Source organism: Tenebrio molitor, chromosome 2 (assembly GCF_963966145.1).
Source record: "Tenebrio molitor chromosome 2, icTenMoli1.1, whole genome shotgun sequence".
Classification (NCBI taxonomy): Eukaryota; Metazoa; Arthropoda; class Insecta; order Coleoptera; family Tenebrionidae; genus Tenebrio; species Tenebrio molitor.
The window spans coordinates 636,242-658,671 of record NC_091047.1 but is presented as its reverse complement, the minus strand read 5'-3'; the positions used below and the strand labels follow the sequence as shown (position 1 = coordinate 658,671).

Here is a 22,430-nt window from a genome sequence, read left to right as displayed (position 1 = left end):
GGAAGTTACTCGTGACGTCATAATGCACTAAATTTTTACGATAGAGGCTGCCAATTACGCATTAGGTGTTCACTCACTAGAATAAAACCCAATAAATCCCACGGAGCTTATAAACCTTGGGTTCTATTCGAACACTCAAAATTTCTGGGTTGACTTACAGTGGCGAGCAATAAATTTTGGTCGTCAAGGTCATTCTTTCACGCAATCGAAAATGCTCCATTGTAAAACTGTCGTAAATATCATAACCTATCATCATGTTGGATGACATTATGTAATTGTCATTTTTTTCTCAATTTTTTGACACTTTGTTGACGTGGGCATAATCAGGCAGGGAAATTTTTTAAATTTGTGACAATCTAACCAAATTTTGAAATGACATTGACGACCAAAATTTATTGCTCGCGACAGTACGTCACGAGTTACTTTTCCTACGCATTCCAGTTCTACCAACCCTCTCTGCTCGTACGGAATTTATTTAGCTCGTTCGTCGATTTAAAAAATTAGCCATCGATACCAATATTTTATTGAATAAATGTTACAAACGTAGGACTACATGATTTGTTATTTCTGACGTGATCAAAGCCAACACAAAAAATAAATATTTAAAAATCATTCGACAAAAAATATTTGAAGAGTCGCTAGCGAGCGCTTCGATTCAGCAAAAAAAATGTCGCGTAACGACTCAGCGTGCTAGGTTTTTCTACATCAGAATAACAAAATAGCCACCGTATTACATACAACTTATCAGCTACAAAATGTCCACACACTGCAACAAGACTCGGGGAAACGCCTTCCACGGTTTGTTTGTGCACGACGTGTCGGCTATGTCATAACAGGTTTTTAATACAAACTAAATTAATATTAGCACTTCACCAATTGGCCTGTACGGGCTTAGAAAAATCAGTCAGTTAATTACTTAACACACTGTTAAACAACATACATATTTTACATAAATTTTCAGTAATGGCAAATATTCAAACAAAACCGTGCAGTTCTGTTTATTTTATTTTTTTTCGATATACATTTTAATAGTCTTTCCAACAACCGAGACCGTCACAATATCCTACAAGCGTTCTTTAAAACGTTCTTCTTCTTTTTGTGTTTGTTGGGTCTCAACACTATAGTTCCGTTGTGGTTTTTGGAAGAATGACTAGGGCTGAAGGCACCTGAAAAACGACTGGTCCCATCATCTGCAAAAACCCAACGGCGCGACTCACTGATTGTAAGCGAGTTGGGGTGGTGAGGGGTGGGCGTGGTGAAATAGTCATAATCTCTAGGATCTCTGAGTTCTGCAAGGCACCTCGCCGCCAAATGTCGGAACACTGCGGCGACGTTGACGTCTTCTTTGACCGACGTCCTCAGCAGGCGGCAGCCGAGGGCTCGAGCCAGGAGGTCGGCTTCCTCCCTGAAACATACAAACTCTGACCTCTCCTCGAGCGAATGTAAAAAACCGTCTGCCCCCGTTGACGTCACACTGGACAACTTTAACCCCATAAATCCGCGAAACGATCGCGTGCCTCCCCTTTTCCGTGACTCACTATTTTTGGTCGACCACCTCGAAATCTACGTGCGCTGGACGAGCGAGATTTTCCTTCGGAATGTCGACTAATAATAGTGGCTGCGTTTAATTAAATTAGCCATTTCTATACAGAACGGGACGAGGTATGCAAATGCCAGCTTTTACCGTTAGCGCTGCGGACTTTTTGCGGCGCGTCCAGTATTTTCATTTTTGCTTTTTGGAATCGCTACTTGCGGTAGTCGCGTCGTTTGTCTCCGATCCGTTGATTTATGGCTTAACGACGCGTTTAACAAATTCCACTGTTTCGTACAATGTTGCTTCACAACCGAACCGGCATTTTTACGCCCCCAGCTGTTCGACGATTTACGACGAGGATGCGACTCCAACTATTTTTCCTGGTGGTCATAATAAAGTTGCACGAGCGCGCATAAAGCGTTGTTTATGGACTTATGAACGTCCACTAAATAAAATCGTTGCGGCAAGAAGTCCGACTTGCGCCACGAAACGTCTCCTCTTTCATTATCATATTAGATTATGAAATACCGTAAATTCTCGTAATTAATCCGTTATCTGTCGGACAAAAAAAGCAACGCATTTCGATTTCTCCGTCGACTTACGGGTTGACGACGCTCTGGTCCATCAGGTCGATTTTGTTCTGCACGATGACCGTTGGAATCTCGCCACACTCGTTTTCAACCTGTAAAATAAACACGCATTTATAATAACGAGACGGCGAAAATGGCTCGAGTTAAAAATCAACACTCGAGAAGAATTACTTTCGGTACTGAACGCTCGTCGGCGGACCCGTTAGGTGCCGTTTTGTTTGCGTCGGCCAAACAGCCTCGTCATCGTCGATGATTAATTTGAGAGGAGAGAGTGTGCCTTATCGGACTACCTTGAGCTTCCACGAATGCGCCGCTTCGAACGAGTCCCTGTCCGTCGTCGAGAACGCCAGAACGCAGGCTTGGGCGCCGCGGTAGTACGCCTTGGTGATGGCGTCGAACTCCTCCTGGCCGGCGGTGTCCCACAGCATCAGGCGCACTTCTTCGCCGTCGACCCTGAAAACACCAGTTCCCTCGAATCAATTCGTTTCGGAGAATTTTTGGCGAAGGCGCCGGGCAAAAAAGAACACTCGCTACCGGAAATGGCTGAATAAACGTGTGAAATTAGACACGCTCCGCTCAAAGTTTTGTAATTTCAAATTAGGGAAACGTGCGTGTTGCGATAAACAAAACAAAAAAAAAGAGTGTGTGCTTAAGACCGCACGACAGAAGTGAAAACTTCTACATATAATGCTCGTTACTGATTTTAAGTAATATGTATTCTATAAATTATATTATTATGGATGATAGTACGTGTAACAAATTTTTATTATGGATGATAGTACCTGGAGGAATAAGGAGCAATGTATAAATAATTAATATTATTTAAATCCAATGCTTTTTTTAAATAAACATCAAAAATCTGTATTTTTCAATAGAAACTGCAAATACGTCCGCTTTTAGAGGTTACACTCTGGTAAAATTTGTGAGGTTAGGTTTGGATGTTTAAGTTTTATTTTCTTGACGATATTGAACTCAACACAAGTTTTCATAGCAATACCAATACCCTGTATTATGATAATTTGTCCATTTTCCTCTTCACATTTTGCTACACAAATTTTTCCAATAGATGAATTGTTGAAGCCATATAATTGAGAATTAGGTACGTATTAAATCCTACATTCATCTGTAAACTTACAATATTTGTCGTGTCTTTATCATCGTTTATATTATATAAAACTATACAGGGTATTTTCACGAGTGATAATAAGCCTGACGGAATAATAAATAACCCACAATACATTTTCAAAAAAAGCCGGACTTTTTAATGACAGTAGCCAGCTTTTTTCGGAAATATAGTGTGGGTTGCATTTTAAATTACGTCAGGCTTATTATCACTCGTGAAATATCCTGTATACAACGTGTAACATTAGAAATCTGTATTTTTCAATAGAAACTGTAAATACGTCCGCTTTTAGAGGTACACTCTGGCGAAATTTGTGAGGTTAGGTTTGGATGTTTGAGTTTTATTTTCTTGACGATGATATTGAATACAACACAAGTTTTCACAGCAATACTCTGTATTATGATAATTTGTTCATTTTCCTCTTCACATTTTGCTACACAAATTTTTCCAATAGATGAATTGTTGAAGCCATATCATTGAGAATTACGTATTAAATCCTACATTCATCTGTAAACTTACAATATTTGTCGTGTCTTTATCGCTTATATTATATAAAACTATACAGGGTATTTCACGAGTGATAATGAGCCTGACGGAATAATAAATTCAACCTACAATACATTTTCAAAAAAAGCCGGACATTTCAATGACAGTAGCCAGCTTTTTTCGGAAATATAGTGTGGGTTGCATTTTAAATTACGTCAGGCTTGTTATCACTCGTGAAATGTCCTGTAGATATATACAGTTACTCCTGCAGCTCTGCACTGAGGTCAGTCAGGTCACAACACAACGTACAATGAAAATTTAAAATTGACAGGTGACGCACAGTTGATTGTTTTTCGGTCGCTCCGCTAAAAACTCGACTCCCTTGATTTTAGCTTGCCGTGTCGTGCTGCGAACGATTTTCCGTTTTTAGCTTGTGCTGCGAACGATTTTACCGTGTCGCATGAAACTAATTCACTGCCAGGGAATAAAATGTATGTATGTGGCGCGCCTAAAGAAGTTTTCATTTCAAAAAATGTACTCACTCGATTTGCCTCTCCAAGAAGTCGACTCCTATCGTTTTCTTGTAGTCCTTTGTGAAAGTGCCTTTGCAATATCGTTGGATCATGCTAGATTTGCCCACTCCACCGTTGCCCACGATCACCACCTGTGCACAAACCCGGACGGAATTAGACAATCGCGAAAGTGCTAAAACGCCCAGAGAATGATTTAATAATTTTTTGAGATTGGAGGGCAGACCGTCTTTTGTATTTTTAGAAACGAACAAAGCCTTTTGAAATATTTAAAGCCTCCGGATCAGATCCGGCTGTCGCACCGAGACCATCCTAGTCCCGTTGAATAATTCATGGCATAAATAATAATAATTAATCGTGGAACGTGCGACGTTACCAGAGCCGGCCTAGATTTCGTTATTTCGTTATAAATAGTGCCGTTCAAGCTTGTCCGGATAGAGCGCAACAACTCTGCTCGATGTCGACACACTCCGAACAGTTCTCACCTTGAGGGCCACCTCCAGTTCTTCCTCCCGCATGTTGTTAGGCCCTGGGCCCGGTGTAACCTCTGAAGAGGCTGCCCGAACTCATCGCCCGTTGGCTCCTCGGCCTGCTCCACGAGAAATCGGTGCCCTGCAACGTGGAAAAACCAAATTCAGCAAAACGGAGCTCCGTCTCGCACGGCGTGCCCGGTTCGGCACCTCGATGGAGTAAGATAGAGCACGACCTTGCCGAGCGGTTAGTGACCCACGCGGGACGACCGCTGAAAGCGCCATCGCGATGTGGACCGCCCGCCATCGCCGCGACTCGTGTCTTTTTGGAGCTGGTGGATGTTGCGAGGACGTCGCGTGTGCGTGCGCGGGATCCAGGAAGGAGTGCCGATGGGGTTCGTTTTACGAATTGATGAGAGTGCTTCGCGTCCGAAGAACGAGCAGAAGCAAATTCCCGCCATCTGTCGCTTCCCACCTGCGAGGAGGGTCCGACTCCGTAATTACCGGAAACGGCATCGACCAGATTGGAACGGAGCGGCTCCGGACCCATCCCCCCGACGCCACGCGGACCTCCATACTTAAGTCATATTAGTCACGTGGTGCCGGTCCCACTGAATCGGACGCGAAGCCACGCCGCGAATTTGCATAATTTAAGAAACGCTTTAGATTCACCTCCGATACGCATCTCCGCCTCAAGAATGAGAATTAACCAAGGCCACGCGGCCCGTCACATCCGTCGTCTCGACAAAGAACACGTTTTTCCAGTGTAGAGACGCAGAGTTTTCTCGGAGTCGTGCCAGAGAGAGACACGAAAAAAATACAGAAAACACAATGAATCGGCAACGATTGTCGCCGGCCGACTCTCGCCAATCTATCAACAATTTAATTTTCAAATGGGTGCGATTCGTACACGACCAAGGATTTTTTCTAAATGTCGAACGCAATTTAAATTAATGGGTTCGCGTTAAAAACCGTGCGGGGAAATCGATCGGCATCGAGAAACGAGCCAGTATTAATTTCTTCCTCGTGTCTGAATGATAATCGAGAGAAAAGCGAAGGCTTGTCGGGACTAGGTACTGGGAAGTCGTCCATAAAGCGTCCAGGAAGCAGGAAGTCGGGGTCGAATTCTCCCATAAATAACACGACCACACTTTCCAACTACCGGGAACTGAACTGGTCATACAAAAATCGATAAATGTACGATTTTTTTTTATTTACAATCCAACACGCTAAAAAATCGCTCGACCATAAAAAACAAAAGTCAACTCTTTGATTGATCCACACGGATTTAGTCGTCAACTGGAAAGTGGGTCAAATCTGTCAGTAAGTGCTGCGGCTTTTATTCTAATTAAAATATTTTTCCACCGAGAGACAACATTAAGATTTAAGGAAGAGATATTTCGTGATGACGACTTTCAATTAACTAATAATCTAAGTGTCATGTCGGTGACAAATTTAGGTACGAATCAATCCACAAATCGAAAAATGTGTCCTCGCGCATGTTAATTCATGGCTGCGCTTTTCTTATCGCGTGGAAAAACTTAGGCACACCACTCAGGCCTACTTTCTATCAAATAATCGGTATCGGAAGGGACGCGTGTCGCTTTTTCTCTTGTTTTTGACTTGATAAGCAGCTCTTCGAAACCGTTGGTTGTAATTACTTGCGGCGCGGCAACAACGTGCCAATTTCGAACGAGTTATACGAGCGTTCGTTCGCTCTTTGATCTGTGTTTTCTTTTCATTTATAAATGCGAACATGTGTTTGATTGTTCGTCGCAATTACGAGGCAATTTCGTTGTTTGACGCGCGCTCTTACTATTATTTTGTCGACTTCCTGGTGTTCGGGTGGCAAAAAAACTTGCGAAATCTCTCGAGAAAGGATCCTCTCCGGGACCCTTTGTTTGGCGTCCAACCTCGAGCTGTTCAAATTTGCCAATCGTCGATTGTTCGGTGAAAGTGTCCCAACGAGCCATCCTATTTGTCTTGGCGTTCGTTTGATCTTTTCTGTTCTCAGTCGCACAACTGGTTATCGACAGGATAAAAAAAATACTCATTTCTTGGTTGGTTTTTATCGTGGTGATTTACCACATCGCATTAATCAAGCAACCGTTTACTCGTTATTATGATAATATTGCGTAGACGTTTTGCAGAAGGCGAAAAACCGCTTGAAAAACAACCAACCGACGTGATTCGTCAGAAGCGATCCTCGGAGATTTACAATTTGTGTTTCTTGGAGTGTCGACACTGTGTTTTCGGGACCCGGTTTGCGTATATTAAGCACCGAGTGTGACATAATCCCTAAACACTCTGGTTTCCTCGTTCCCGAAATAGCCTAAATTTGGCTCCTCTCTTCCGAAACCGAAAAATCCGTTCTTCCAACGAGGAGGCGTTCACCCGAAGCGTGCCAGTCCTGGCACCCGATTCCAAATAGTTTGCGCAACGTCCAGAACGATCCAGACGGTACTATCAGCCGTACCGGATCACAATTGACGAGTTTCCTTGAAACGTTACGCCAATTATTTCCACTTTCCTTCCTTCATTTTTAGCGCTGAATTACGACACCGTCGGAACACGCCTTAAGGGCGCGTCCCACATTATCACCGATTTATATTAATACATTTAGAAACGTACACCTCATTTCTTCGATCCGAACCAGGCCTGCCAACCGACCACTCGATTAGATCTAGATTTTTGCGTCTTGCCCAATTTGACAGATTCCATGTTTATCGACTTGTCCGCGGGCGAGACTGCTTCATTGGCATTCTTCGCTTTTTCGCTCGCCGGTGCCGCTGCCCATATGGTCGACGTCCCCGAACGGGACAGTCACCACGATGGGATTTTCGACGCTCAATTCGGCGTCGCTCTCGACGTAACTAACGGAATGTAAATAGTTGCAATTGGAATCTCGTCTGACGTGTATCGAACTGGATTTTTGTTGCGGAAAGACGCGAAGCAGTCTTTGTAGCAGATGATAATAATCGCTCGGATCGATTTCCGTCCTTTTGACGTTTTGATTGTGGGAGTCGAAGATGCGAAGATTGCCGTGATTTCACGTTTTTCCAACTTGGACGTCCTAAACCCTCCTCTTCAACGGTTCCGGTCGCTTTTGCAACAATCCATCGCTCTAAACTTCCGCCTTTTTGTTGCGCTTGTGGGAATATTTAATCAAGCTCAAGTGTCTCGGAAAAAATTAAATTATCCAAGAAACACCATTTTAATTTAGTCGCACGCGGCAATTTCCTGTATACACGGGGTCGCAAAAAACTACGCATGACAAATTTTTTTGTGCTCGTGCTCCCCCCAAGGAGACAATCGAAGTCGCCTTTTCAAAAATAGACGCCCGTTTCGACATTTTTTGGCCGAAAACTCCGCCACTCGAAATTTACGCAGACGTCCCAATGTCAAAGACGATTGCAGCTGTCACATGTCATAGAAATTATCGAAAAATTGGCAAGGCCTCCTCGATTGCTTGGCTAATTTTAAAACGCGCACAGATGCGCGCGGTCCCTCTTCCAGACAACAATTCCTCCAAAGACGACCATCTCGAGTCGTGATTCTTGGGGACGTGGGCGTCCAGGGCCGGCGACTTTTTTGTCGATGAAATCGACGCGACCGTCGCCGTCCACAGCCTAAACCGATTCGTTACACAGAAAATGTCATTTCGGGCGTCGATTGTTGCAATCAAGACGAGGAGCTCGACACCATCGACGTACAATCGGATAGCAAAAAAAACTGGTACTATGGCGGACAAAAAATTTCGTCCACAACTGTCATTCCACTCACGTATGCTCTAAAGCAGCCTTTACGAACGAATAACCTCACTTCACATGTTAACATATTGTGTCAATGTTCTCATGGGTGACAGTAATAAATTTCAAACTTTAATCTGCAAACGTTAATCATAATGACAATAAAGGTGAAACAACACCCAATTTTTGTGAAATGACAGGAAACGGGTGGACGAAATTTTTTGGCCGCAATAGTACAGTATGTTACTATAGATACTTCCAAAACTTTTTGGAAGTGTCTAAAGCAACACCATGTACCAGTTTTTTTTGCTAGTCGATAGTACATATGGCGTTTTCCACGAGGATTGAGGTGATTAAAGCTAATTAAGAATAGACAATTAACGTGAAACGCGGCTCGGGAGAACTTTCTCGCAGGCCGCATGCAGATGAAAAATTCGTATAAAACTACAGTTAAGAGTTTGCGGCCGACCATAAATTATGGTGGTTCGGTATTAATGATCGGTGTTTATGCAAGTGGGTAAACTGAAATTGGCACTTTTACGGCACGTACGGATCCGTAAACGTAAATACAATTTTCTTGCAGTCGTCGCGCTTGGATGGACTTGTACGATGGTGTTTAAAGAGAGGAATGGTGGCAACAGCCTCGCCCCCGGAACCATCCCTCCTGTCCGTCTCCGGATACCAACGCAAAAATGACAAATCAGTATCACAATCACGATAAAAAAAATTCCATCAGAAATCTCTACAGTCTGGTGGAACTGTTGTGTCTAGAAAACGACTGATCGTTTTAGTACTTTGTGACATTCCTAACTGTCATCTGTACAATTCTTTTTCCGAACGTTTGAAAAAGAGTCTGGCGTGATGCACTGATCTGCACCACTTAATCAACAACCGTGTTTTTGATGCAAATGCAAAGCAACATCAGTCAAAATGTCGGAACATTATTACACGTGCATGATTAGAATAAGCTTGTAATTCTCACACAATAGAGCGTTTCCTCGTTGCGCGATTTAATTACATTTGGTCTGACCTGCTCCGCTATTTTCCAGTTGCCAAATTTTTACGTAGCAGTTTCCACCTATGCACTGTTTATTTGAAAAGACGTAACGATTTTTCCCGTTTATTTTGATTTTCTCTCAAACTCCCACTCAATAAATTACCTACCTAATCGTCGAGTCCTGCCGTTCGAATCGACCGGAATTTATTACTTACTCTGCTCTCTCGACTACTTTCGCAAATTTCCTAAACAACCAAAGCAAACAGCCCCCACCTGACACCTAACAAGCACCGCAAAAACATTAACATTTTTAACACCCGAGGAATAACTGCACGATGAAATCACAATTTTTACGGTCACGCTTAATTTGCTCCGTTGTGATTTAATTTGTTGACATAGAAATCGGCGCAAAATGGTGCTGCATGCCGATTCGATCTGGTCGACGAAGACCATCATCTGTCCTGGATGCGTTACTAGAAAATTGACAAAGACGTGCGGTTTCGACTCCGACGATTTGACGTTTTGGGAACGTCCACCGAAACGGTTGGCAAAAGTGACCGGGCACGGGTGATAATTAGGTCCTGTGATTAGGTCCGTCGAGTTTACAGAAGCCGGGTCAAATGTGATGCGACGGCCGACGGAAATATTCTTCTTTGAAAGTTTTACGAGTCGTAAACATTTTAATTTCGTCCGTGCTGAATGTTACGGTGTGGTAAAAGCAAAACTGAATTTTATCTGGGACAGTGGCGAGCGTCGGTGCCCCACAGAAACCGAAATACCGAATTAGTTGCTTTGTTGTGCTGGAAAAGAAGTCCGCACGCAACATACACAAGACAGACAATGGCCACTCTCAGACCGGAACGATCCAATTATTCTGAAAATTTCCCCGCCGCGAAAAGGGCCAATTTGTCTCGTTCGACGGGTTCCAACTTCAGTTTCGAGTCGGTCTGGCCGCGAACAATTAAAAACCCCGTCACGGACGTTGCCTCCGATGGAAAATCGAAGAAAGCATCCCGAACAAATTGAAGTAATTCGAGTGACGTAAACAACAAACGTGAATAAATTACATGGTTCTGTAAATATTTTATCAGATCGTTCTGCGATGAACTCGAGTGAACCCCTTTTGATAAGTGTCCGGGAGGGGCGAGTCGACGACACGAGGCGAGACACGAGGGTGGTCGTCTTCGGCGGAACCTGGAGGACAACCCCCCGCCGAAAAAATACCGAATCACTCACGTCATGGTGCGTCCTGCTCGACGAAATCCCTCTAAATCCTCCACAAGAACCACAAACACCACTCGACTTGTCTATGGTTGAGCCGGCGAACCGCACGAACCGAACGTCATCGACGGATACCTGTTCGAGACTGACTTTACCAAGTTTAGGTTGCAACCGCGTGTTTGTATATTTCACCTGCTCGGTCGGTATTTGCCACCTGCCGTTATTCCTCTGGACGAGGGAACGTTACAAGAGCTGTCCGATTACGCGAGATCGAAACGTGCGTGGTGGCGGCCCCCGTCCCGACCCGACCTCAAACCCGTCGACGAAAATTCACTTTCCAAGTTTCTGCCGTGCACTTTTTACTTGACGGGGGCGTTATCACCGCTCTCGAACGGTTTCGCTTCCCTCTCGAAACAAAAACAAACCGGCTGTCTCATTAAGGAGTCGTTAAAGTCAACGAAAAGAGCGGTTACGGACGGCACTTGTGTAAATAAATGGATTCTCTAGCTTGAATGCGTGTTACATTGTGTACGGAGTGGATGATCGTCGACTGTTCGAATGCTTCTGATTGCATCCTGGAAACATTTACAACAGTAAAAGCAACAAAATCCGTCCAGAGTCCCTGGACATAAATTTCCGCGTTGTTTGCTCATTAATTTGTCAATCACCTTTGTCACCTGTGCGTTCTAATCAAGATGGCTGGAATGTTAATGAGCAAAGTAATTGATATTTTGCATCGGAAGTGCGTAGCTCCTGTTCTGCTGCCGCTTGCTGTCCGCAAAAACTTCCACTGAAAGCCTCAGGAGAGGCACTAATTTTTTAATTTATTTTCAATCATTCGATAATGAATAAATACATAACGACAAGATAGGCTTTTAATCGATTAATCGAAAAACAACACTGTCATTTGTAGAACTTATTACTGGAACTTATTACTGGACTGTGTTATAAAAAATTCATCTGCATATTCGATCGGTGTAGATTTTTTCACGCTGTTCTGTTCAGAAAAAACCTTTTATTTAAAAGTGTTTAAATTATTCTAAAATTAGATTTCCACCGAAAACCGAAATTATTACCACCTTTCTTATTCTGGCACCTTTCCATTTTTTTTTCGCTGACCGGTTGATTTTAATTATGGAAATGTACTCTCGGCAGATAATTGCATATATTTCAGTCGATCCTCGTAAACTTTCGACTTTTTTTGCCAAAATAACAGTCAAATCTTGTTTACAGCAGAAATCTATAAATTATTCCAACGACTTTCAATTCTTTTTCGCCTAATCCGAAAATAAACCTAGTTCAACAAACAAACAAGAATCGACCATAAATTCGTTATTTGTCCAAAAACGGTGAAAGGCTTTTCTACCGACACCCTCGCAAAGACCTAACTTACGTGGACACCTCCCCCGAGAAGTTCACAGTTCGCAATCTCAAACTCCCTCGGCTTTCTGTCCAGCAACCTCTGGTAGGACTCTGTGCAAGAACTCTTCTTCTTGCGCTCCGCGTACTCCTTGTTGATCTTCATCGCGGTGGCAACGTTTTTCCTCTGGAAGAGAGTGACCCCTCGCTCGTCCACCAGCAGGTAGTCCACCTCCCCGGCGAGCACGTCCATCGTCGCCTCCTCCGGGAACACCCTCGTCAACCCTTTCCCGCATACCAGCATGGGCAAGTGGTGCTTCACCTCTTCGGCCTCGACCGTTTTCGAGACTTCTTTGGGCGGCTGCGGAGGCTCCGGCGGAGGCGCCGGGGGAGCTGGCGGCGGCGGCGTGGGTTGCTTCTCGGGGGTGGGCAATTTGACCACCACGGTTTTAGGCGTGTGCAGCAGCAACGGCTGCGTCCGCAAGTACACCGGTCTGAAGAGCATCGAAACTGACGGTTTTCGACCAAAAACTCAAATCCAAAGCACCACACCGAAATAACGCGTCGACCGACGGTGGTAATTAAGGACAAGAATAATGAGAGGTGCTGTTGGATATTTAAGCGAGGACGAGTCTTGCAGCCAAGTCGCATCGCTGTTGCAATCGCTGCACTAAATCTGGACGACCCTCGGGGTGGACCTAAAAGGGGAAAATATTCGCGGGCGGTCCACGTGTCTGGAGGTCAAGGTCTCCACGGGGAGCCAGAGATTCTCGATATTAGCGACTTAATTTTTTTTTGTATCGAATCCAAGAATTCCTAACGTCCAGGTACGTTAACTCGAAAATGACGACTCTAAAAATATTCTTCAAATGGCAAACGACGCGATGTTGATGGTTTTACTGCCAGGTTCACGTTTTTTCACGGCGGATTCCTTTTTTGCTGATTTAAGGGGGAGAAGCGCCAAGAGTTTCGAAACGATAACAACACCGTTGACCACGAATAAATTTCGATTGTGCGTGGAACAAGAATTAGGAAGTACAAATTTTTGTTTGTTTTTCGAAGGCGGGGGCGGGCGGTTTTCATATTTATATCACCAGCAATAAAATTTTCCGATGGGAGACATGTGTTTTTTTCTTTTTTATCGCCGTTTGCAGATATTTCATTTTGCAGAACGTTGATCTTGTTTTGTCCCGGCTTAAAAATAGACCGATTTATGGCAGATCCGTTCGCGATGATGAACGATCATGTCGTTCAACTCGTTTTGCAATTATTTAGAACTATTTGTTCACGTGAAGGGACGGCACTGTTTACCGCAAGCTCGTGGCAAATGTCAAATGTAAAATTATTTTCGGACACAGAGGACAAGACACGAATTTGACTTTGATCACGCCGCGGTTGACTGATTTCGATTTAATGAAAACAAGAAATGTTTAGAGTGAAACTTCACGATGAAGCATCAAAATCAAAATATGTAGTATATTGTTATACGAGTTCGACAACATTTTTTCTACTTCGGCTTCATTAATTTAAATTTTTAAATATAAAATTATTATCTAGTGACTTTTATTTCAATGGAATTGGGTTGGTATTGATGAAGCAATGTCATTTCATTGAAAATTAAATTTTAAATGGTCTCCCAGATGTTGTTACAATAATAATCTACCCCCTTAATAGTTTATTTTAATCCAAAACATGGATTCAGGTTTAAATGACATCACATTTAACACTGAAATTTACTTTCAATACCAACCCCAAATTCAATTATCACTAGAAACGATGCCATAAAATTGCACTGCTTATGTGCTTATTGTGACACCGAAGTAGAAAAAATCAATTGCACTTTTATTTCATAATTTAGAACAACAGATCTTCGACGTCTCACGTTATAAATATATAAATGACAAATATGTTCGATTTTAGCCGTCGGGCAAGCACGCGGAAAAGTCATCCACCGAGATTTTTCCGGAGCACACCGAAAATACGACACTCACACAAAGTCACAAGTAAAGTTATTTATACTTGTTCGAAACGGCGCAGGTATGCATGTATGTATGTGGAAGATGATGGATTAAGTTATGGAGTGTGTGCGGTCGCCAAATTTCGTGTCCATATTTCAAAAGAAGTGAAGTGTTACGGAAAAAAAGCAACAGCGCCACAAAACGTCACACAAAACAGACAGATATAAACGCGGTTATCCCACTCGTTTCGCAAATAACATTTTTGTGAGGAAAACTGTTAATAATCCGAAAGACAAACAGAAATAGCCGGGGGGTGCGGGAGGCAGCGAGAGTATGATTCACTCACCTGAATTTAGAATTTCCCAAAAATATGCTGCGCTTGTGTAGGTGATAATGTTGTGTCTCGATTGGTTTATTTTGATAAAAATGTACAAATATTATTTTTAGCGATTTTTGAGAGAAATGTTGGGGGTTCGTGTCGACATTATTACGCACACTTTTTACTCACACGCATAAAATTATATTTGTTAGAACGAAAAGCTTGCCCAATTTTATTTACAAATATAATTTTACGTTATTGCATTTGCACAGTTTGTTTTTTTGTTTTGTTTTAATTTTCTAGTCACATTACTTCATGCAACTTGTCTACTGTTATTATTCAACAGTTTTTTGAGTTTTCTTACGTTGCTCTTGGCCTGCAGATACTTTCTGTCATCGTCCCTTTCTGATGAACGTTCGCGCACGCCACTGTTCATGAAATCGTCGATTCGAATGTCGTGATTGACACCGCCGGTCGAGAATCTTCGCGTCGGTTTAAAGTTAGTCACACCACTCTCGTTGATGAGGACGTAGGGGACGCGTCCGGCGAACACCCCCCGGGCCGCCTCCTTGGGGATGACGGCCTGCATCGCGTCCCTGCTCACCAACACCGGATAGTCGACTTTGGCGCGTTGCATCAGCAGATCCTCGATGGCGAGGAGGTTCTGGGTCCTCAGCATCTGCAGGGGGATGTCACGCGAACTCTTCAGCGGCGTCCCTCTCGAGATCAGAACGGCGCTCTCGCGGATCAGCTGGCGAATTCGGGGGTCCGACCGGCCCCTCTCGGGGTTTTTCTTGATCCGTTCGATGGCGCTCTTGAGGGAGAAGTCGCGTTCGGCCAGCTGGCGGATCAGATTGGTCCTTTCGAGCAGCTCCACGGCGCGGCCGTCGGTGATCTGGCGCAGATTCGAGCTCTCGGACAGGATCTCTTCGACTTTTCCCATCCCCAGAGCCTTGGCGAAACTTATCGCCTCTTCTTTGAGAGACGGAAAGTCGTCCTTCAGCCGGGGTAAATTCGTCTTCATCACGGCTCTCGTGGCCTCTTCTATGGAGTCCTCCAGGAGTTCGATCGCGTCTTCTTCGGTCTTCACCTTGGCGATCTCCCGCTTCACGTTTTTCACCAGCAAATTCACAATTTCGGGATCCACTCTGGCGACTTTGACGAACGCCTCGCACTTCACTTCCGACTGCTTCTTCAGCACCTTCTCGACGCGATCGATGACGTCGTAAGCCGACAAGTTGCCGACCATCTCGTTCAAGAAGGATATCTTCGTGTCGACCATGTTTTGGGTCAACTGCTTGAAGACGGCGTTGCACGTTTCGTTCCGGTCCATCGGCGTGTTCATCAACTCCAGCAGCTCGGCCAGGGTGCGGTCGTCGTTTTTCAAGACGTCGACGAGGATGTCGGCGATGGCGTTCAGGGCCAGAGTCTGGTCTTTCGGCCTCGTTTTGAACACGTCGTTGGCGGCGACGGCAGCTGTTTTCAGCATAATCTTCAGTTTGTTACGGGAACTGTTAAATCTCACGTCGGCTTCGGACAAGTTGCTTACAGAAATATAAGCCTGATTAATATTGTCTGCATTTATGCTATTTTTGTCGCGGAAAGTCGCTGCCCTCCGCGTCATTGTCATCAAAATATCGGAGAGTCTATTTATAGTTTCTTTATCGTCGGTTATCTTTGACGCTATTTCGGCGGCGTCGCTCTCGCTCGCGTAACTCACCAAGCTGTTCTCGGTGGTGACGCTCAACTTACGCAACTCCTCCAGCTTCCTCCGGAGAAGCTCTCTCTTGCCCTCGATGCTGGCCAGGATGTCGTCCAGCCCGTCGTCCATCAAAATAGACTTGAGCTTCTCGATCTCGAGACGCTGTTGCTCCTGTTTCAGCCTCGCGGCCTCCATGTCCAGCTCTTCGATTTCGGAATTGTTCAGTTCGATGCTGGACACGTCGAGGCTCTTCTCTTCGGACAACGAAATGCTGTCGACGCTTTCGGAGACGTCGTCCGGGACGAACGCCACCTCTTCCTCTTGCGTCTCCTCTACAATCGTCTCTTCCAGTTGCTTCTTCTTCAATTTGTGCTTCTCGGGTTGGACTTTCGGTCGTTCCTCGACCGTCGTGGCGAAAGTGAGTTGGCCGTCGGCCGTGATTGTCGACTGCGTGGGCAGAAACATCGGATCGCGCTCCTCTTCGCCCATGATCAGGCCGCTGATCAGCGTCGGTTTGTTGTCGACGTTGATGGTGATCCCGGGGGCGTACTCGAGCCCGAATTCGTTCTCGACGGTCTGGCCCGGAACGAAGACGTCGCCGTCTTCGGTGTGCACCATTTGGCCGCTCACGAAGCACTCTTTTCCGGAGGATAACGTGACTTTCACTCCGGACACTCTGCGCTTACCTTTGGACTGTTCCTCCAAATTGTCGCCGTCTTCTTCTTCTTCGATTTCGTGCAGAGTCGCGCTGCCCATGCTCTTGATAATGTCGGGGATCTCCGTCATCGTTGGCAGCTGGTCCAACAATTCGGGACCCTTCTTCAGGATCGTTTCGTTGACGTTTTTGGTCGTTTCCAAATCGTCGATCTCCATGTCGATGTTCTCCTCCGCGGCGGGTTCGTCGATCTCCTCGATCACCTTCTTGGCGTCCTCCTCGAATTTTTTCCAGTCCAGGTTCTTGATGCTCTGCTGCATCATCTCCTTCCATTCTTTCGAACCCTCTTTGGCTTGTCTCCTGCGCCTTCGCATTATGCGTCGCAGCTCTTCTTCCCACTTCTCCTCGATCATCTCTTTCTCTTCGAAAATTTTCGCCAAGCTCATCGTGTACTTACCGTGGTGGTGGAACTTTTCATCTTCCGGAGACGTCGCTCCCTCGCCACAGTACAGCTTGTCTTCGCTGTCGTAGTACTGTATTTCCATCGGAATCTTCTTCATACTCTTCAATTTGACGATGATTTTATCGTTGCGTTGAGACACTAAAACGTCGATAATGTCACCGTCCAGGATAGCCTTTTCCAGTTGCGCTTGCAATACGAGATTGTACTTCTTGTCGTGAACTGTGTAAACGAAATTCCCTTTGGCTTTCTTGCTGTCCAGTATCGTCAGCAACAGTTTGTGACTCTCGTTGTCCGAATCCAAGACCGGAGCCATGTAAGTGTAATCCTCCATCTCCTTGTGGACTTTTTTGCCGTAGTTTTTCAACCGTTTTGAGCGCTTTTTCTTGTGATTGAGCAAGACGGGGATGTAGTGTTGTATTTTGGCCCCCAGCAGCCATTTTCCCGTGATCCGGAAAGTCCGCAAGGCCTCTTTCGGTGTGAGCGGCTTGAGCAAGGGTAAATAAAAATTGCGCGAGAAAATCCGACTGGCGCCGGTGATTTTACAAAAGGACAACACGTAATTCACCATTTTTTTAAAATTGTATTTATTTAAAACAACAACAGGGACGGAAGGTTTTATTTGAATTTATTTATGCGGAACACTAGAATTTTACATTCGATTTATTATAAAACATTTTTCGGACCATTTTAAGACACACAACACGCAACCTTCGACAGTACAATTTTTACAAGAGATAATGTATAAATAGAAGCAGATAAAACAGAGAAATGATTTAGTTAAAGTTCGTTTCGTTAATCGGCTCGTTTTTGCGGCGACGTTAAGTCATCCCGACGTTAGAACGCTACACTGACTAGCGTCGCGACGCCTGTGCGCCTCTACCCGCTGGACCACTCATCTAAAACCGTATCTTCCCGAATTCACTCGTGTAAGCGTCGAGTACGTGCTGGTATTTCAGCATCCTCGTCGCACTTCGCGCCTTCTCTAGTATCTCCTTGGTCTTGTCGTTTTCGAAGAACGTTCCTTTTCTTATGCTGCGCTCCAACTCCATCAGCTTCTGGCTCTTCTTGACGGGCTCGACCGGGACGTAAGGCGGCGGAGTTTCGAACTTCATCTCTTTGCACTTCTTGCGGATGGACATCCGGATGCGATCGACTTTGCTCTCCTCTTTCAGTATCTTCTCCTCCATGCGTTCCTTCAATCGTTTCTTTTCCTCCTCTTCCCTCTTGATCCTCTGCTCTTCCATCAACTTCAGCGGATCTTCGAGCGGTTGACGCCGCGGCCGAAACACTTCCCGGGGTGCTTCCGGTTCTTTGGGTTTCATCTCGACGACTGGTGCTCTCTTTTTGACTCGTTCCTTGCGGACAGGTTCTTCAGGTTCGTCGAAAACGCGCCGATGTATTACGATCTCCTTCTCCTGTCTTGGCTTGGGTTTGGCTCTGTTCTGGGGGGGAGGAGAAGGAGACGAAGAGGGGGAACGTCTTCTGTGTTCGATCTTGGGGATGTCCTCCTCTCTGACTTCGATGTTGAATTCGCGTTTCTTGCGCCGATGTGGGGGGACGTCCTCGTCGTTCGCTTCGAACTTCAGTTGACCTTCCTCGGTAATGGTAGATTCTCCGGGCAGGAACATGGCAGGTTTCTCTTCTTCGCCGAACACCAACCCCGGGATCAGGGTGGGTTCGTTGTCCATGAAAATCGTGATACCTGGAGTGTACTCCGAAGTGCCGTCCTCGCTTTCTACGGTCTGACCAGGGACGAAAACTTCGTTCTCGTCGGTCTTGACCAGTTGACCTGTGACAAAACACGAGCGGCCTTCTCCCATGTTGACTCGGACACCGGAAACGTTCTGTAATTCGCACATTTCACCGCTCTCCAGAATTTTGATCACTTCAGGAATCTCTTTCATCGTGGGCAACTGCGACAAGATTTCTTCGCCGCCCTCTTTCAGTTTCTCGTTAACGTGTCTGGTCTTTTCCATGTCGTCCACCTCCATCGGGATGTTTTCTTCTTCGACCGTTTCGTCGACCTCCTCGACGATTTGCTTGGTTTCCTCCTCGAACTTGTCCCAATCCATGTTCTCCAAGCAACCGGCCATCATCTGTTTCCAATCGACGGAATCTTCGCCTCGCACCTTTTTCTTGCGTTTGTTCGCCAGACGCATCATCTCCAGTTCCCATTCTTCGACACCCGACTCTTTCGCTTCGAACAGTTTCGCGATGGACATGGTTTCTTTGCCGTGGTGATGTTCTTCCTCCACCACTTCTTTCGTCCATCCGCTGCCCCGATACAGAGGACCTGTGCCGTTGTAGCTCGCGATAGGAACCGTGATTCGAAGGCCGTTGTTGAGCTTGACCAAGATTTTTTCGCTTCTTTGGGCGATGGTGATGTCGACGATCTCCTTGTCCCTGATGGCTCTCTCCATTTCGTGACTGACGATGAGGGTGCAGTGCTTGTCCCCGATCTCGTAGGTGTACCGTTGACCTTTGCCGCGAGGTTTTCTCTTTAAGATGCTCTGAAGGAGCGGATGGTTCTCCATGTCGTCGTCGAAGAACGGTTCGACGTACCGTTCCTTTTCGTGTTTTCGTACGCGTCTCTTGATGATCGGTACTCCTTTCATTCTTCTTTTGCGCTCGGAGATTTTCTCATCGTGGCTGGTCAGAACGGGGATGTAATGTTCGATTCGTGCGCCCAGAATATTCTGACCTGTGATGATTTTCCGTCTGAGTGCATCCTTGGGTGAGAGAGGCTTCAAAAGTGGAAGGTAGTAGTTCCTTTGGAAGAGTTTGCTGGCGGCAGTGATTCTACAGAGGGATATCTTAACGTTGAGTACCATTTCGTTTATTTGCTTCTATTTGACGTGGTTTGAGGTTCGACTAGAGCGTACTAGTGACTATTGTTAACACCGGCAGGTACCGAGTGGAGCACCACGAACGGTAATGAACTAAATGTTGATGAATGCGGATGATGGGGGTCGCGGTTGTAAATAGAACAGATCGACGCGTGTCGCCCAACCCGATTACCGATTTATCAATAGCCAAATGCACCGACCTAATTGGTCCATGTCCGTCATCTCCTCCTAATAGACCGACTTCCAAACTCGGTGGCGCATTATCCCCACCGTATCGAATGTATGTCTATATTCGTGCCACTTCCACATGAACGGCTGAGCGTACTCCTTGTTCAGGTACTTCTTGTGATCCACATCGAAAAATTTACCCTTCTTGATGCTCTTCTCGAGTTCCTTGAGCTTCTCGCTCTTCTTGACCGGCTCTAGAGGTTCGTAGACCGGCGGTGACGGTTTGTTGGTCGCAAACTGCTTCAGCAGTACTCTGATATCCCTTCGTTTCTTGTCGATGGACACCTCCTCCTTGGCTTTTTTCTCGTTGAACTTCTCGACGCGCTCCTTCTCTTGCAGCAACAGATCCTTTTCGAAAGTCGGCAACGACAAATTGTACAACACCGGCTCACCTGGGACCCGCACGACGGCCGGTTCGGTCTCCTGCTTCGGTTCTTCCTTGGGGGCCGCTTTTTTTGACCGTTCGCGACGTTTAGGACCCATACTTTCGGTAGCGTACACACGCTTGGGCCGCTCGTAAATGAACTCCTTCTCTTCGCGCTTTGGGGGCGGTGGCGGCCGCACTTCCTCCTCCTCTTCCTCCTCGGTGCTTTGCTCCTCCTCCAATTCCTCCTCCTCTATTTCGGGCTCGGGTGGAGGCGGCAGAGGTAGCGGCAACGAATCCCTCCTGATATCGTCTTCGGTTTCGGTGAACTGCAATTCTCCGGTCTCGGTTATCGTGGATTCGCCTGGCAGGAACATCGGTTTGTTTGGATCGTCGCCCATTACCAAACCGGGAAGGAGGGTGGGCTCGTCGTCCATCATCACCGTGAAACCGGGAGTGTACTCCGACGAGCCGTCTTCGTTTTCGACGGTCTGACCGGGAACGAACAGCTCGCCCTCTTCGGATGAGACCACCTGGCCGGGAACGAACCGGTCTTTGCCCGACGACGGCAGATTCAAAGACATTCCGGAAATGTTCGCCAGCTCGGTCACGCTCCCGTCTTGCATTATTCGTATGCACTCCGGAATCTCCGGCATCGTCGGCAGCAAAGCCATCATTTCCTCTCCACCAGCTTTGAGCTTCTCGTTGACTTGTTTGGTCTTTTCCATGTCGTCGATTTGCATCGGTATCGGTTCGTCTTCCACGGGTTCGTTGATCTCGGCCACTATCTCTTTGGTTTCCTCTTCGAACTTGTCCCAGTCCATGTTTTCGACGCAAGAAGTCATCATCTCTTTCCAGTCGGCGGTGCCTTCACCTCTCATCTTCTTCTTCCTCTTGTTGGCCAACCTCATCATCTCCAACTCCCATTCTTCCAGTCCCTGCTCTTTAGCCTCGAACAGTCTGGCGATCGACATGGTTTCTTTACCATGATGGTGGTACTCCTCGACCTCTTTCTTGGTCCAACCCTCTCCTCTGTAGAACGGGGCTCGACCGTCGTAAGTGACCAGCGGTAACGTGACCTTCGTCCCGTTTTTCATTTTGACGAGAATCTTTTCACTCCGCTGCGCTATAGTTACGTCCAGAATATCCTTGTCTCTGATGGCTCTTTCCATCTGATGAGAAAATACCAAAGTGCAATCTTTGTCGGAGACGTAGTAAGTGTAGCACTGTCCTTTTCCTCTCGATTTTGTCGCCAGTAAATGCTCGAGTTTATCGTGATTGTCTAAATTTTCGTCAAACAGAGGCATCAGATACCTCATGGTCGCCTTTTTGCGTTGTCGCTTCTTGCCTCGACCCTTCCTCATGTATTTGCGTCTCGCCAATCTCGCCTTGTACTCTTCCAAAACTGGGATGTAGTGTTCGATCCTCGAACCCAAGATGTTCTGGCCGGTGATGATCTTCCTTCGGAGAGCGTCTTTCGGCGAGAGCGGTTTCAGAAGGGGCAGATAGAAATTGCGCTGGAAAAGTTTACTCGCCCTCGTGATTTTACACAACTGGATCATAACATTGAACACCATTTTGGTATTGTTGACCTAACACTTTACCGGAAACACGATACAAGGAACGAAGGGTTAGGATTTTTTTGTGCGTTTGAGAGCGGTTCTAAAATCGACTGACCCAAAAATTTGGATCGTCGTTGAAGGTACTCTGATTGTGTACTTGAAATTATTTATATACTTGACTTATCTTCGCACAATCTTGCGGAGGGACTCATTAGTAATTGGTTTAATTCGGAACGAATTTTGTGGTCACGAGTGGCGTTTCCGATTCGTCATT

The 22,430-nt window shown here is 45.8% G+C and overlaps 3 protein-coding genes across 3 annotated transcripts; all 3 read right to left on the bottom strand.

Moving 5' to 3' along the window:
* Nucleotides 1-507: 507 nt before the first annotated feature.
* On the bottom strand, nt 508-2,412 carry LOC138122863 (ras-related protein Rab-23-like). The gene is made up of 4 exons (XM_069037250.1): nt 2,296-2,412; nt 2,137-2,216; nt 1,218-1,405; nt 508-1,166 (listed from the first exon to the last, which is right to left on the bottom strand). The coding sequence occupies exons 2-4, from the start codon at nt 2,157-2,159 to the stop codon at nt 1,054-1,056; spliced, it is 324 nt and encodes a 107-aa protein (XP_068893351.1). The 5' UTR covers nt 2,160-2,216; nt 2,296-2,412; the 3' UTR covers nt 508-1,053.
* On the bottom strand, nt 2,403-4,781 carry LOC138124961 (ras-related protein Rab-23-like). Its single transcript, XM_069040166.1, has 3 exons — nt 4,749-4,781; nt 4,276-4,397; nt 2,403-2,577 (listed from the first exon to the last, which is right to left on the bottom strand). The coding sequence occupies exons 1-3, from the start codon at nt 4,779-4,781 to the stop codon at nt 2,403-2,405; spliced, it is 330 nt and encodes a 109-aa protein (XP_068896267.1).
* On the bottom strand, nt 4,276-22,295 carry LOC138124950 (uncharacterized). Its single transcript, XM_069040147.1, has 5 exons — nt 20,234-22,295; nt 18,060-20,002; nt 14,701-17,779; nt 4,749-4,875; nt 4,276-4,397 (listed from the first exon to the last, which is right to left on the bottom strand). Exons 1-4 carry the CDS (start codon nt 22,169-22,171, stop codon nt 4,786-4,788), a joined length of 7,050 nt encoding a protein of 2,349 aa, XP_068896248.1. The 5' UTR covers nt 22,172-22,295; the 3' UTR covers nt 4,276-4,397; nt 4,749-4,785.
* Nucleotides 22,296-22,430: the final 135 nt, after the last annotated feature.